The following is a 15,223-nucleotide window of genomic DNA, read 5'->3' as shown; positions in this document are numbered from 1 at the left end:
ATATACTTTTAAAAGAAATAAGGTCTTTCAGAAGAGCACCAAATTTTCAAAATTTTTACTTGGAGCTTAATTATAGCCCTTGGATTCCAAATCCCGCAAATTTACAAACTTAAGTTGGCAATAATCTATGTTTTGAAAGAACTGGAAGTTATTATTTATTTTTCGCTTTGCCGTCAGCTTGAAATATAAGCGAAATTTTATTTGTCACGTAATATTTGATAAAACTTTTGAATTAAAGATGGTTTTAGAAAGCACAATCATTTGGTATGTTACTTATGATGAAGTATTTTCGCCGGTATTAAAATTCTAAGAAAATCTTTTGTGTTGTTTTAAATCGGAAGATGACTTGCTGTTTTCATAATTGGCGTATTGATATACTAAACTAAGCTTTTTGTATTCTTTTTTTTTATTTTCTATTAATGATTAATATCCTGTTTTGTATTTCGAAAAGTAACGATTTTCGAAAAAGAAAACTTTTTGAATAAGACTGTAATGAAAAGTAAATTTTATTTCTTGTAGAAATATGAAAAGCAGATTATTTCTTATGTATATACTCTCTATGTTTCAAACAAAATTTTAGATGATTGTAGGAACAGAATAAGAAATGGGTTAATAAAATCCTATTAAATATGATATAAACTTCATTTATGTAATTTTTCAAACAATTGTTGCTGTTACTTATTTATGTTTCTACATATTTTTATAAAGAAAGTGCTTATATTTTTGAGAAGGAAAAATTTGTTTGAAAAAAATTATAACTTAACAAATAATTCTGTTCAATGATGCTGTTTACTATTGTATTTACATTTTGCTATATTTTCAAATTGAAATCTCTTTATTTGATGAAAAAATTCTTATGCAGTTTGTTCAATATTAAATTTGTTGCATTCTGAATATTTATAAGTGGCCTCATATATTTTGATAGTGTTGATAACAGTGATTATATGCGAAATGGAGACTTTTTGCCCACTCGACTTCAGGCTCAGCAAGATGCAGTTAGCTTAATTTGCCATTCGAAAATTCGATCAAATCCAGAAAATAATGTTGGATTACTAACCCTTGCAAAGTATGTCATTTTTTTTTTAAATTTTTGTAATAGATTTTATTTATGCAATTATTTTTATGATTTCTTTAATTCTTTTCTATGTAATCTGAAAGTATATTTACTTATCATTGCTTTTTTACTTATATTAATCAAATAGCTCCATTATATGTTTAAAATGATTGTTATTTTTTTATTTATTAAAATAATTGTAGAAAATATTTTTAACTCGTGGTTGCAGTATTTTATTATAGATAAAATTTTAAGATTATTGTTTAGTACTAGCGTAAATTAAAATTAAACAATTTATAAGATTATAACATACATAGTATAAAGAAAATTCAATATTTTAAAAATTATGATTTCTAATTTATCCAATAAAGGAACTGTTTTATTTTTATACTTAAAGTAAGCCAATAATGTTTTTCATATTAAAATTCATTTAATAGAGAGAGAAAGAAAACTTGTGTGAATTTCTCATTTTTTTTAATAAGCTGTTCTTTTTATGGTATTCAGTAATTTATAATTAAAAAATTATCAAATATATAATTATATTGCCATCCAGTTTTTTTTGTTTTTTTTGTTTTTATGTAACATTATTCAAAAATGTTAAAAAAATTTTAGAATGTTTAATGTTATCAGATGAGTTTAAATTCTTTTATTATATTTGCCAATCAACCATATCAATGTGTACACAAAATCAAATTATATATTCAAATAAATATTAATTATGCTAAAATATCTGGGAATTTCAACACAGAATGTCTGTATAAAAAATGGTAAAAACTATTTTAATATTGTATCATGTAAATTATTTTGTAAATATGAGGAAAAGCACAGAATCATAATTGTATTTTTTATTTTCTTCATTTCCTAATATTTATTTTGTCTGATTTCAGTATACTAACAGAATTTTCATTTTAAGATATAGTTTGAAAATTATTTCCCTGCCTTCAAACAATTTTATTCCAAAAAAATTAAATTGATAGGATTAAAAATAATCAGTATATCATTTAAAGATCTGCTTCTATTTCATTTCATATGTAGGCCAGAAGTTTTGACCACATTGACTACTGATGTTGGCAAGCTACTGTCGAAGTTACATCAAGTACAGCCAAAAGGCTATATAAGTTTGTGTACTGGAATTCGTGTGGCACATGTAAGTTTATTACAATATTTATCTAGATATAGTTACATAACTTTCTTTAAATATGTATTCTGTTTTTAAATGATAGTCAAAATTTCTTTAGTTTCAGAGAAAGATACATTTCTTTAAATAAGCTTTACATTTATATATATGCATGTATTCATTAAAATCTCTATGATTCACCTTTTTTTTTATTTTAAAATTTTTAAACATGTTTTTATGTGCTTTTTAAAAAAATTTTTAATTTTTTATAAAAATATTAAGACGTGATTTCTAACAAAGGAAAAAGAAAAAAAAAATGAAAATTTCAATCTATGAATTTAGGAATACTTTTATGTCATGAGAAGAATTGCTAATATATTGTGAAATAAAAAAATCAATTGTCATCTTCAGGTTTCATTTCTCACCTGAATATATCTCTCTATTTTTATTTTTTTTTCCAGTTGGCTTTAAAACATAGACAAGGCAAGCATCATAAAATGAGAATTGTTATCTTTGTGGGTAGTCCTATTGACGATGATGACAAAGAAGTAAAGAAATTATTTTTTGTTTTGCTGTATATTTAACTTTTCTTTATTTATCATATGAGAATGAGTGTGACTTTGATAATAATAAAAAAAAATTAATATTTCTTTTTAAGAATTTGTGCTTATTTTTGGACACTTTTAGAAAATGTTTACTTCTTTTTGGTGTCTGTCACATTCTTTTTAAAAATTTAGAATTTAATCAAAAATGATTTATCTTTTGTTATATTGTTTTATGTTTTGTTATATTCAAGTTGTCATATGCTCAAATCCTTGATATTTTGATTGCTTGTATTTGCCTAAAAAAAATATATATATATAAAATGTGATTATTTGAATTCTAATTTGATTGATTATTTCTTATTTAAAACTAGACACTTGAAAAATATGTTACAGAAATTGGAAGAGATGATTTTATATAGCCAAACTATTAAACTTTCATTACGTAGTTAGGTTAATTCTGGTTTTGGACATGTTAACTGCTTGTATATTTATTTCTTGCATCTAGAATGCTGCCCTCCCCTACTCCCCAAAAAAACATGTCTGATCACATTATTTATTTAGTTAGAAATATTGAAATATTTTCAAAATTTGGCAACTTGGATATTAATTTTTACTTAGAACTAAAAATTGTTTTTGTGTTTTCTGCTTTTCTATGAAGTATTAATTCTTTAATTCTGTTTAAGTAAATCTTAAAAGTAATACACCTTTTTTTTTTTTTTTTTAAGAAAGTTGCTTTTTTTTTTTCTTAACACATGATAAAAAGATGTTATTTTATAAAATTGCACTTCATTTTATTAATATTTTGCTTTTTTCATGATACAGTCAAATTTTATAACATTAGTTGTTGAAAGTGTGTTAAAATGTGATTAGTTTTATTAATGACTATTAAAATTGTTCTAATATGTTTCACTGATGGGAATGACAATTTTGGTGGGGAAAATAATAAGGCTCAGTATTTAATATAATTGTTATGATAAGGTTTTGTTTAATAAAAATTAAGTAAATTCTTATAATGATTTAATGTTATTTCTTTTATTCTTATAAACTTAAAGAAATATATTCTTAATTATTTTCTTTATTAAGTTTGATTATAAATATTTGATACTCTTGATTTTTAGATTATAAAGCTTGCAAAAAAATTCAAGAAAGAGAAAGTATGTGTGGATATTGTAAATTTTGGAGAAGATGTAAGTTTGATGTAATATTTTCATGCCCTTTCCATTAAAAAAAATATTAATTTTTTTTTCTGTGATCTTCCTAAATGACTACATTTTAGTTGAAGATTTTGCTATAATTTTCAATGTCATTATTCTTGCTCCTCAATAAAAATGTTGCTTGTATATATTTGATGCATTTTATTTTTCATTTTTTTAATAGAAATTAAGAAAGTAAATATTTATGAGTGCAACATTTTTATATTTGAAATAAACTAATTATAGAAGTGTATTGATGAATTTTCTTGGAATTTTATTTTTATATGTAGTAATGTGAATATTGGCTTGATGCCATATTTTAAATTTCTATTTTTATTTTTATTATAGGCTACCAATACTGATAAATTAACTTTATTTATAAACACTCTTAATGGTAAAGATGGAAGTGGGTAAGTACTTGAATATGGAGCACTTTTAATATGTATACATGTCTGTTTTGTGTAATAATTTTAATATCTGAAAAACCAAACTTCGCTCGACCTTTTTTTTTTTTTGTTTGTTTGTTTTTTAAAACAAAATCCTATCCTATGGTTTGTTTAAAGTTGCAAGTGAAATCTAATTGAATTTCAAACATGAGAAAAATGCATGGAAGTCTGAAGTGCTAACCACTACTTCATCTCTAATACATACTTTTGCAGGTCGTGTATAGCCACATGTAAATATTTAGTTATAAAAAATGATTTTTATATCAAAAATGGCTTTAACTTTTGTTTGAAATTGCATCCCCCACCCTTGCAGGAAGCACACTTCTGTAGTTAAACTTTAAAAGCAAAACTCTATCTAAATATAAAATTTGATCCAAATTGTTAGAACCATTTCTGAGATGCACGAACATACATATGCGAGACATATATACATATGCAAGAACTGCTTTTTAAAGTTATAAGATTAAAAAGTGTTGACATATTTTGATTTTTGTATGTCATCATATAAGAGGTTTCAGATATAAATTATAAAAGTAAATAAAATTTAACAAAACAATGCAATCTATTTCATAATTTGTGCAGCTTCTCCAAATATAGTTTTTGTGCAATAAAATACTTCTGCATCAACCATTTTACTCTCAAATTAAAAATTATGATAAAATAATTTTTTGTTGTTGTTAATATACTCTATTTGCATATTATATACTAAATAAATCACAAACATAAAGATTATTTTGTCCTCAAAATGATCATTTCTCATCTTTGCATTGATGAGTTATAAATATTTAAAAAAAGAAATGTGTTATTTTATTTTAGTATTTTATAGCTCAGATCTGGAGCTTTTTTCTTTGCCTGTGTTTGTTCTGATATATTTATTTAATCTGTAACTATAAATGAGTTTATTTTCTTATAATATTTAAGCTTTCCTTTCAGATTACATTCATGAAATGCATCCTTAAAGTATCTTTTTTTCCCTTTTAGCTCTCATCTAGTTACTGTTCCTCCAGGGCCGCATCTTTCTGATGCCCTAGTAAGCTCTCCAGTTGTGCAAGGAGAAGATGGTAGTGGTGCTGTTGGAATTGGTGGCATGGGCTTCGAATTTGGTGTTGATCCTAATGAAGATCCTGAATTAGCACTTGTAAGTCATGATTTTCTTATGGCATAAAAAAATCCTTATTATCTTTGAAATTTCAAAAGATTGGCATGTAATCAACTAACTGATTTATTAAACTTCTAAGAATCTTTTATTTTGTTTAAAATCATTATTTTTAAAGATTTTGAAAAGTATTCTAGACTTGAATAGATAAAGTAAATTATTTTTATTTTTTTTTTCCATTGTACAGTTTTTTTTTTTTTTAATGTAAATTGTTTTGTGGCATGAATTTTCTACTGATTTTTCTGTTTTCTGTGTGTTATTTATGTATCTCTAGACTTCTTAAAGTGCAGATCATGATTAGAATTAGGTGGCATAAAAAATTATATATGACCTTTTTCTTTCACGCTCTTAAACATTTATAAGCAAAAATAATTTTAAAAATATTTTTGGCATTATAGATTTATTAAAAAATTTTATACAGCTATTTTTATTTTAATATTCTTTTTATTATATTTTAACTATGATGTTGTCACAGACATTTTCTTTTAAAACCAGGGCTATAATATTTTAAAGAAATCTATATAGATTAATAATGATAGTTTGTCTGCTCTCTTTTCATTGTGTAAATTACTTATTATTTCTACTGAAATTTAATTTTTAGCTGTCTTTAAAAACTATTTTCCTGAATAGCTACGTGATTACCTAAAATGCCTGTATTTTAAAGTTTATTTTGGTTATCTTGATTTAAACAACAAATAAATTCTTTTTTAATTTCTGCTATTCTTCAAAGATTGTCAGGTTATTTATTCATTTGTATCTTAGTTTAATAGTTAATGAGCTCAGTACAATATTAAAGTTTTAAGAATTGCTTCTGTAAAATTATTTAGCTAAAATAATTTGTTTCAATAATTACATTTTAAATGATATGGAAGGAAAAAAAATGGAACATGTATATCCAGTTGGAATTGTTTTTGAGGTGATTATTGTTTACTATTGGCAAATCTATATTTAGCAGCTTAGGTTAAAATTCAATTCAGTTAGGTTAAAATGGGAATGTTTAAAATTTAATAGTCAATAATAGTTATAATTAAACATCTAATATGCATATATTTTAAAATCATACTTTGTATGCTTGAGTAGATTCAATATAATCGTAGCAAACAGTAAAAATGAATCTGAAGCATGACAAGTGCAAAAGTTCTTCTTATATATATATATATTATAGGAAATAGATGCATAATAAATATGGATTCAAAAAATTCTTATTTGAAAATTTTCATCTACTTGCCAGGATTAGTTGTTAATCCATTTGTATCTAGGTCTTTTGATTAATTTCTTGTGAAATGTTGGTACATCAGTTATATCTTTTTCATTGTTTTATGAAACCATATTTGTATCATAATAGTTTGGCTAGAAAGATCCAGGAAATTTGCTATCATGTATAATGTGAATTATCTGCCAGTTGTTCTAAAAAGATCTTTCATTATTTTGATACATTTAAAAAGAAAAATTTTTTTTTCTAGTGTTAGAAAATATAAAAGTTACTGAACTCGATTTTTATCACCCAAGTATCCATATTGGATTCTTAACCCTTTCAAGATGGGGTGTTTCTATTCTAAATGCACGCTCGAGACAGAGCTTACACAAAAGGAATCATCCCATAGGATGGGAGTGTTGCATTTCTAAACCTAAATTTGGAAAAAAAAAAAAAAAAAAAAAAATCAAAAAGTAAAGTTTTAGGTCCTAACATCATAATTAGTGTTACCTATTTAGATTATTAGTTCAGCTGTCATATATGTTAAAACTAGCTTTTAGTAATCTTTTTAATTAACATTAAAATATATTTTTTAAACTTATTTATGTTGGGAAATTTTCTGAAATCCTTTTCAAATTATTCTGCAGTTTTAATGGGCAGAATTCATTAATAAACTATAAAATGCATATTAACAAATTCAGCAATACAATACAAAATAAGTGAACACATTGAGCTCAGATTCTGATAAAATATCTGTATCAGAATCACTCAAAATCTTAATTTGTAATTCTTGAGACACTGAATCATCTCTCTCATCTGTGTCACTAATATTCTTCCTCTGATAAATATTTTCTTACTATAACAAATCGAATGCAAGGCATTCTGAAATAAAAAAAGAAAGTGTGCATAAATATCTGAATGTTACACAAAATGCCACAGAAGTGATGTTAAAACCCCAAAAGACCTACATAGTAACAAAAAATAATTAATAAAAATCAGAGGTTGACCGCCACAATGTTTCTTTCACGTGGAAAGTTAAAGATCCCAGCTCTGTTTATTTACATTACAGTTAATAAACAGTCAGTCACAACAGCTGATGAATAAAAGGCCAAAATGGGGCAGAATATGAACTAGCTGAAGGTCAGGATACTAAAACTCTGTTCATTTCATAAGTAATAGACACAGGAGGCCATTTAGTAGCCTTTAAAAATTGTTCCAACTTAAAATGTGCATATGCCTTACTCATTCTTTGAGTTCAACTATAAGCGATGCATGGAAGGTACGCCCAGCTGTGAGAGACGTTCGTAGGTAATGCTACTATATGACACGCCCGTCGCTAAAGGGTTAATATCCATATATGTTTATAACAAAAATTTGCACTTTGCCAGGGCTTCAGTGATCTGATTACTTCATTTTGATTAAACAATAACAGATTTGAATTTGCTTGCTTAATAGCTTGCTGTGTATGTAGATTTTAGGTGATTAAATGGGTCTGTTGAAAATATTGTCAGGTTCAAAGTGTCTTAATGCTAGTTTGCCCTCAGAGAAGTTTGTCAAATGATGCGTATGGTTTTATGACGTTTTTATCAAACCATTGTCTATATTATTGGGAATCATTCAGAATAATTTGTATGTTGCTACAGAATGGAAAGTTTAAACAGTCATATGTGTGTGTGTGTGTGCGTGTGTGTGTTTGTTTTTTACAATTTATCTTATATATATATAATTGTTTTTTTTAAAAATAGGTCCTTTAAACTTCGCTAAGTTTTCTTTTTTTTCCCCCTTGCAGGCCTTAAGAGTATCTATGGAAGAGCAGAGACAAAGGCAAGAAGAGGAAGCTAGAAGAAATGTATCTGCAACTAGTAATGAGCAGCAAACTGGGCAACCAGCTGCAGATGGTAAAATTTCAATTTTATATATATATATATATATATATATATATGCTGTAGCTTTTTTGAGCTCAATAAAATTATTGGTTAATCCATTTATAGGCAGCAATGAAGAAGCTATGTTAGAACAAGCTGTTGCTATGTCTCTTGCAACTGAAAGTAGTACAACTACTGCTTCACCAGCTGTACCTGACTTTTCTGCAATGACAGAAGAAGAACAAATTGCTTATGCTATGCAAATGTCTTTACAACAGACACGTAAGTAACTGGATTTCTTTAGAATACTTAAATATTCAGAAAAAAATAATGCTAAAATATCATTTCATTTTATTCAGATATACAGGATCAATCAAAAGGACCTATGGTTTACTGACTATGTTAATATCCATATATGTTTATAGCAAAAATTTGCACTTTATCAGGGCTTCAGTGATCTGATGATTGATTACAAATGATTATTCCAACTTTGAAGGCTTATGTTTACAGAATTACAATATATATATATACTAGAAAAAAGAAGTAAAAGATAACATCGTAAAGTTACTAACAGCATAAAATGATTAATGTGAACTAGAATTATGAATGATATCCACTCTATAGCAGAATTTGCCCCACTTTCTTTTCAACATGTCTGGTGTTATAGTTTTGATTATTGAATACTATTCGATTATTGAATTGTTTATTGACATTGATTCGATTATTGAATTGATTATTGATATTGATTCGATTATTGAATATCACATATATGATGAAAAGATCTTTGAAAAGTAGTTACAACTTAACTTTTTGCAAATTCAGTAATGCAGAATGCTTTTTTTTTTTTTTTTTTTTTTTTCATTGTTGTTACATTTGTGGCAACCAACTGTATGAACTGACATTGGGTCATGCCAGTTCCCTTTTGAACGGATACTACAAGCATCTCCTTCGAAGGGAACCAGTATCTCTTGCAGAAAATGAAATTTAAAATTAATGAAACTTGTAACTTCCCATTCGAAACAATGTGTAAAATGGCTGTGTGAATTGTTTAAAAGATGTAGCCTTTGAAATTTAGGATATTCATTTGTCATCACCTTGTTTATATGTTGGGTACTTTTGAAGCAAAGACTGGAATTTTTTGTTTTATTCATTTGGGGGGTTACATTTTAAATTATTATTTTGAAAAAAAAAATATTATTTAATTTACCAAGTGATCTGCCAGGGAGGGGGCATTTTTCGTGTTAATTTCAATAATAGATGTTTCATATTTGAATATTTTTTTTTTTTCAATTTTATAGATAAAATAATTATAGAATTCCTAAGAATTGTTATCAAATCAAAAAGTGTAGAGATTCTCATTAAAATTATTTATTCAAAAAATTTATTTAAAAGGTGAAACTTGATAAATCTAAGATAATAGCAATGAACAAATTAGGCTCATATTTTATATGTTACTGAATAAAAAATAGCATTTTTGGTACATATCAATGTAACAGAAAACTTGTCTGTTTCCTGGGTTATATTTATATCTTGTGAATGATTGAGGATAATATTCATAAATTGGGTTTTTTTAAAAATTTTATTATTAATAATAATTATTTAGATTTCAATAATAAAGATTTGGGGCATCCAAAGTTTCCTTTATAATATGTTACCAGTTATCCCTGAATTGTTGGTATGATATCTTTGTCCAATAACCTTGAATTGGACAAGATACCAATATGGATTGAATATTCGGAATAAAATTGTAAATTTGCTATTGAGCATCAAGTGGTTCTTGCAGTCATTAATATTTTTTAATTATTAGATTTGTTCTAAATTAAATATTCCCACAAGGATCTAAATCATTTTTAAAATCTCTATTTTCATTATTAAAAATGTACATACAATATTTCTAGTGGTATTAGGAATTCAGATGGATGTAAAACATTCTATGGTCTATTTTCATGCAGTCACCAGTCAGTTACTTCAGTAAATAAAAGAAATTGAACAGAGCTTTAAAAATTATACCATGGGTATTGTTAAAAAGTAGAATGGTAATGTACATGGGAATTTCTTCAACAATATGAATTTAAAGGGAAAAGACTATATTGATTTCAGATTTCATAATTTTAGAGGTAATGAAACAATTTTCAATTTGGCAATGTAATAGACAACAAATTGTTGGTTTATTTTAAGGGATCATGAAGTTAATTGAGCAGGTGATTGAATTGAGATAATCATTGTGGCTGGAAAAAGCTTTATAACATATGTGTTCGTGTATTAAAGAAAATTGGGAAAGAGATTACAGAAATTAAAACAAAACATGTAATTTTTTTATTACATTTTGTTACTGGTAAAGTGTTTCTATAATTTAACAAATTTTGTATAATCATGTACATTCATTAGTAATAAATGTTCTCAAAACTAAATTGTAACTTTTGGAAATTTTTTGAATGATAATTAAATAAAATTATAATTTATACTGCTAATAACTAAGGTTTCATTGATAATTTCCGTTTTCAAATACTTTGTGTAAAATTTATAAAGCTATATTTCATTTATTAATACATATTTTCAATATTGTGAAATGGCAATCTGATATTTGTATAGGTTCTAATATATATGAAATATAGATGGAAGGAGTACTGTTATGATTAAAATCTTGACTTATTCATCTGTATCGACATTTCTTTCTTTCAGCCCCCCCCCCCCCTAAGAATGGTGGTGTAAATCTATACCTTCAAAAAAAAGTGGGGATAAAATTTGTATAGGAAAAAGATTTCTGGGAAGAAAATTTGTATATTTGTGGGTAGAGAAAATTTTTATGTTACTCTTTCATAAAAATTCTAAATCTATATCAAATTTTAGATCAAATCAAACAATCTTTAGAGATATTTTACCTAAGTATACATTAGCTTTTCTTAGGATTAAGTTATACTAACTATTATCATTAATTTTAGTAAGAGAAAAAAATGTTGAGCTATGCTAATTGATATAATTCATTATATAGTTAATAACTAGTTTATAAAATGTCTAATTATAAACTATGTTTAAATGTAAATTTTGATAATTCAGGAAGATATTAAAAAATAAAACTGAATCATTAACATGATAATTTTAACATGAATTTGAAAAAAAAAATTAGATATGTTTTGATATTATCATTAGAAAATATTAAATTAAAAAAAGAAGTATTTAAAAGAAAGTGTGAAATCATTTTTGGAGAAGACAGTTTAATCTATATTTATTGATATCAATTTCGAATATTTAGTTGTATGACACAAAGTCTCTGTCATTTTCAATTACTTGCTATTATTGACTTTAAAATTTTATGGTTTATATGAATAAATTAAGCTAAGACCATTTTTGGTATTCCCCCCATCCCACCCAAATAAAAGTTACATACTCAAAAGAAATTTACAAAGCCTAAATAATTATTCATCTTCACATTGATTTTATAGTAAAATTACTTTTTTTTTTTTTTTTTTCCCCAAGCTTATAATTTCTTAGAATTTTTTGAAATTTATGCATACTTTTTAATGATTCATTTTGTTTGCATATGTGTTTATTTTATTATTTTTGTTGTGTATTAACTCAGAGATTATTTATTACATTAAATTATTTATTAATAGTGTATTCCAAATAATTATAATTTCAATCAACAATTTTATTGTACGCTGTCACTTAATTTTTACTATCTTTTTCTTCATATATTCAGGTACTAATACATAGATATTTCATCATTCATTATGTAGGAAAATTATGTTTCTAAATTTTTCTTTAGTCTATTTCTTTAAAAAAAATGTTGTTTTTCTTTAAAATTTATATTTTGTTTTGTCAAACGTTCTTTTTGAAAATTTTTTTTAGAGGATGGATCTGATGATGAAGCAGGTGCCCCGATGGATACTGATGATAAAGATCAATCAAAGGTAATGAAAATCCTAAACTGCTGTTTGTGAAAAGAAAAAAAAATTATTTAAAGTGTAATATTTAAAGTATATAGTAAAATATTAAAGTTATTTTTTTTTTGTCCCCTTCCATTCCATAGTTAAGAAATATAAATCTTGCAATTCTTATTCCCCCCCCCCCCCATAAGCTTGATATTACTATAATTTTTTTTTTATGATGATGATGAAAATGGGAGATGTAAAACCTTGTTTTGATACAAAAAAAAAAAGTACAAAAGGAAATGAGTGGTTAATATACTCTGATTTTGGAACTTGTTATTAAATTTAAAATTACTTTAAAAATTAATTTATTTTAATATTTTATATGAAACAATATACAGCAGATAACAAATATATATATATATATATCAATTGTCTATGGTGGACAATTTTCTCTTGTATTTAAACTATGTCTCTGTTGATTTTTTTTTTTAATTAATCAGCAAAATTTGGTTTCAGATTCATTTTAAGTTTAAAGCATTAAGATTCACTTATAAATATCATTTTTGCAAATAAATCATTAATGTGGTGTGTTTTACTAAACGATTATAAAATTTAAAAATAAGTGAAAATTGTTAATAATCAGACCAGTTATTTGCTTCTGCATGTATTAAAAAATTATATCTAATCGTGATTAGCAAATTTTGCCTTTTAATAAATTCTTATTATATATGGTAGCCGATAAATAATATAAATATCTTTATATCTTTGATTTTTAATTAATATTTTATTTTGCATGCATAAAATAGGATAAATAAAACCTTCTTTTTTCTAAAAAAATAATCTAAAAAGCCTTGATTTATAATACTAAATATAATTTTAATTCAATGGAAAATAATTTTTATAACTGAAAGTTATAAAAATTATTAGCATAAATGAGGGTTAGCGTAAATGAATGGTTCAATTTTTAAAAAATTTATTTCTAAACTAAAAATTCAATATTTGGTTTAAAAAAATTAATTATATTAAAGAAAAATAAATAACTTTGGATTAAAACTGTATTGTGAATTAAGATTATTATATTAAATTAAAATTTAAGAATAAATATTTTAGAACTTTTAAATTCATTAAATAATTGCTTGTTAAGTATGACTAGAATTTCATTACAAAAAATATATAAAAATATTAACTATTAGGACTATTTTTTAATTGCCAAAATAATTTATCTCCATCTTTAGTGCTGCAGCTTTTTTTTTGTTTGCTAATAAAGCTTTCATATTTTAAAAATAATTAGCAATTTATTGTCTGATGTATATATTACAATTTATTTATTTTGGATATAAAGGCCAAAATATATCCCTTGTTTGTGAAAATGTCTATTGTGAATTTTAATTCAATCCTATATATCAATAGTATAACAATCATGATCTACCAATACTATATTAGTAACATTTTCCAATAAACATGATATACAGGGTTAGCATAAATGAATGGTTCAATTTTTTAAAAATTTATTTCTTAACTATTACACACAATATAAATATAGATAAATGAAAATATAGAAGAGTCTCCAGAATTTTGTTTTGAACATCAATTAACTGATTGCATTTATTTTGACATGTTCGAAATATGGTTATTTCCACAGTTATATCAATACAATTTTTAGCTTTCAACAAAATAGGACTACATCCCATTGACATTTGGGTGTTCATAGTTTACTTAATTGAGGAGCTTTTATAACAATCTGCAAGTAATATTGATTTACTCTTATGGACAACAATCTCTGGGATCTTGCCTAATGTGATTTCCTTTCTTTGGATTACATAAGAGATCTATCAGCTCTCATTGCTGAAAATGATAAATGAACTGAAAGAACTCATCAGTGCTGCATTAAGTACCATTGGCAGTAAAATTTTGAAATGAATATAATTATGGATTAAATTTTGTTATGTTACAAAAGGTTTGCATAAGATACATTTGTGACTGAAAAAAACAAATATTTTTCTCTACTTTTATCTATCACTAATTATATTATGTGTTTCAGCTATGCTTAATATCCAAACATTTATTTTTGCTGATCCTATATTTATGAGCAATTTATATTTAATCTTTTAATTTGATATGAATAATAAAAGAATGATTTTAAAAAAAATTTAGGAGGAAGAAGAGGATCTTCGTGAAGTAATGGATGACCCTGAATTTTTGCAAAGTGTGCTTAGAAACTTACCTGGTGTTGATCCTCAGAGTGAAGTAGTGCGTAATGCTGTAAGTGAGAGTAAGGACAAAAAATCGTCTCCCAAGAAAGAAGAGAAAGATAAAAAATAACTTATAGTACTATAGTCAACTGGGGAAAAAAAAATATTTTGTTCCATTTTGTTTCTTTCAATTGTAATGAAAAAATAAATGTTTTGACCTTTATACTGAATTCAACAATCTTATATGTGCATTTTATTGAATTTTAATCCATAGAATCGCAAATATATAGCTGAATTTGGAGTATAGTTTGATTGCCTTGATCATCCTTGAAAAACAACAAAATCTTCAGAGCAATAGAAACAAATAGTTTTATTAATATATTTACTCTTATTATTTTGTATTTAACTATTCATACTCTGTTTGTATTTGGAAAGTATTTCTTCCATTTAAAAGCTAACATCATAAATCTTGCTTTCGATAACAGATTTTTTTTATGATCAAAATAACTTTAAAAAAAAACATTTTTTTTTTAACAGGGTTAGAGAATGAAATTAATACAGAATCTGTTATAATGTTTAGATTTAAAA

General features: G+C 24.9%; 1 protein-coding gene across 1 annotated transcript; it reads left to right on the top strand.

Annotated features, from left to right (window-relative positions):
• Positions 1-111: 111 nt before the first annotated feature.
• LOC129987858 (26S proteasome non-ATPase regulatory subunit 4-like) lies at positions 112-14,865 on the top strand. Its single transcript, XM_056095818.1, has 11 exons — positions 112-264; positions 926-1,066; positions 2,090-2,201; positions 2,633-2,719; positions 3,835-3,903; positions 4,258-4,319; positions 5,337-5,493; positions 8,496-8,604; positions 8,698-8,853; positions 12,421-12,482; positions 14,598-14,865. The coding sequence occupies exons 1-11, from the start codon at positions 239-241 to the stop codon at positions 14,763-14,765; spliced, it is 1,149 nt and encodes a 382-aa protein (XP_055951793.1). The 5' UTR covers positions 112-238; the 3' UTR covers positions 14,766-14,865.
• Positions 14,866-15,223: the final 358 nt, after the last annotated feature.

This window comes from Argiope bruennichi, chromosome 10 (genome assembly GCF_947563725.1).
Source record: "Argiope bruennichi chromosome 10, qqArgBrue1.1, whole genome shotgun sequence".
Lineage (NCBI taxonomy): Eukaryota > Metazoa > Arthropoda > Arachnida > Araneae > Araneidae > Argiope > Argiope bruennichi.
Note: the sequence above shows the minus strand (reverse complement) of the source record. Positions and strands in the feature narration are given on the sequence as shown.

Bases quoted from the DNA above. Each gene is read 5' to 3' on its own strand.
- LOC129987858 (XM_056095818.1), top strand. From the start codon at position 239: ATGGTTTTAGAAAGCACAATCATTTG. The intron at 4,320-5,336 runs GTAAGTACTTGA...TTTCCCTTTTAG, and splicing joins AATGGTAAAGATGGAAGTGG to CTCTCATCTAGTTACTGTTC. The intron at 12,483-14,597 runs GTAATGAAAATC...AAAAAAATTTAG, and splicing joins ATGATAAAGATCAATCAAAG to GAGGAAGAAGAGGATCTTCG.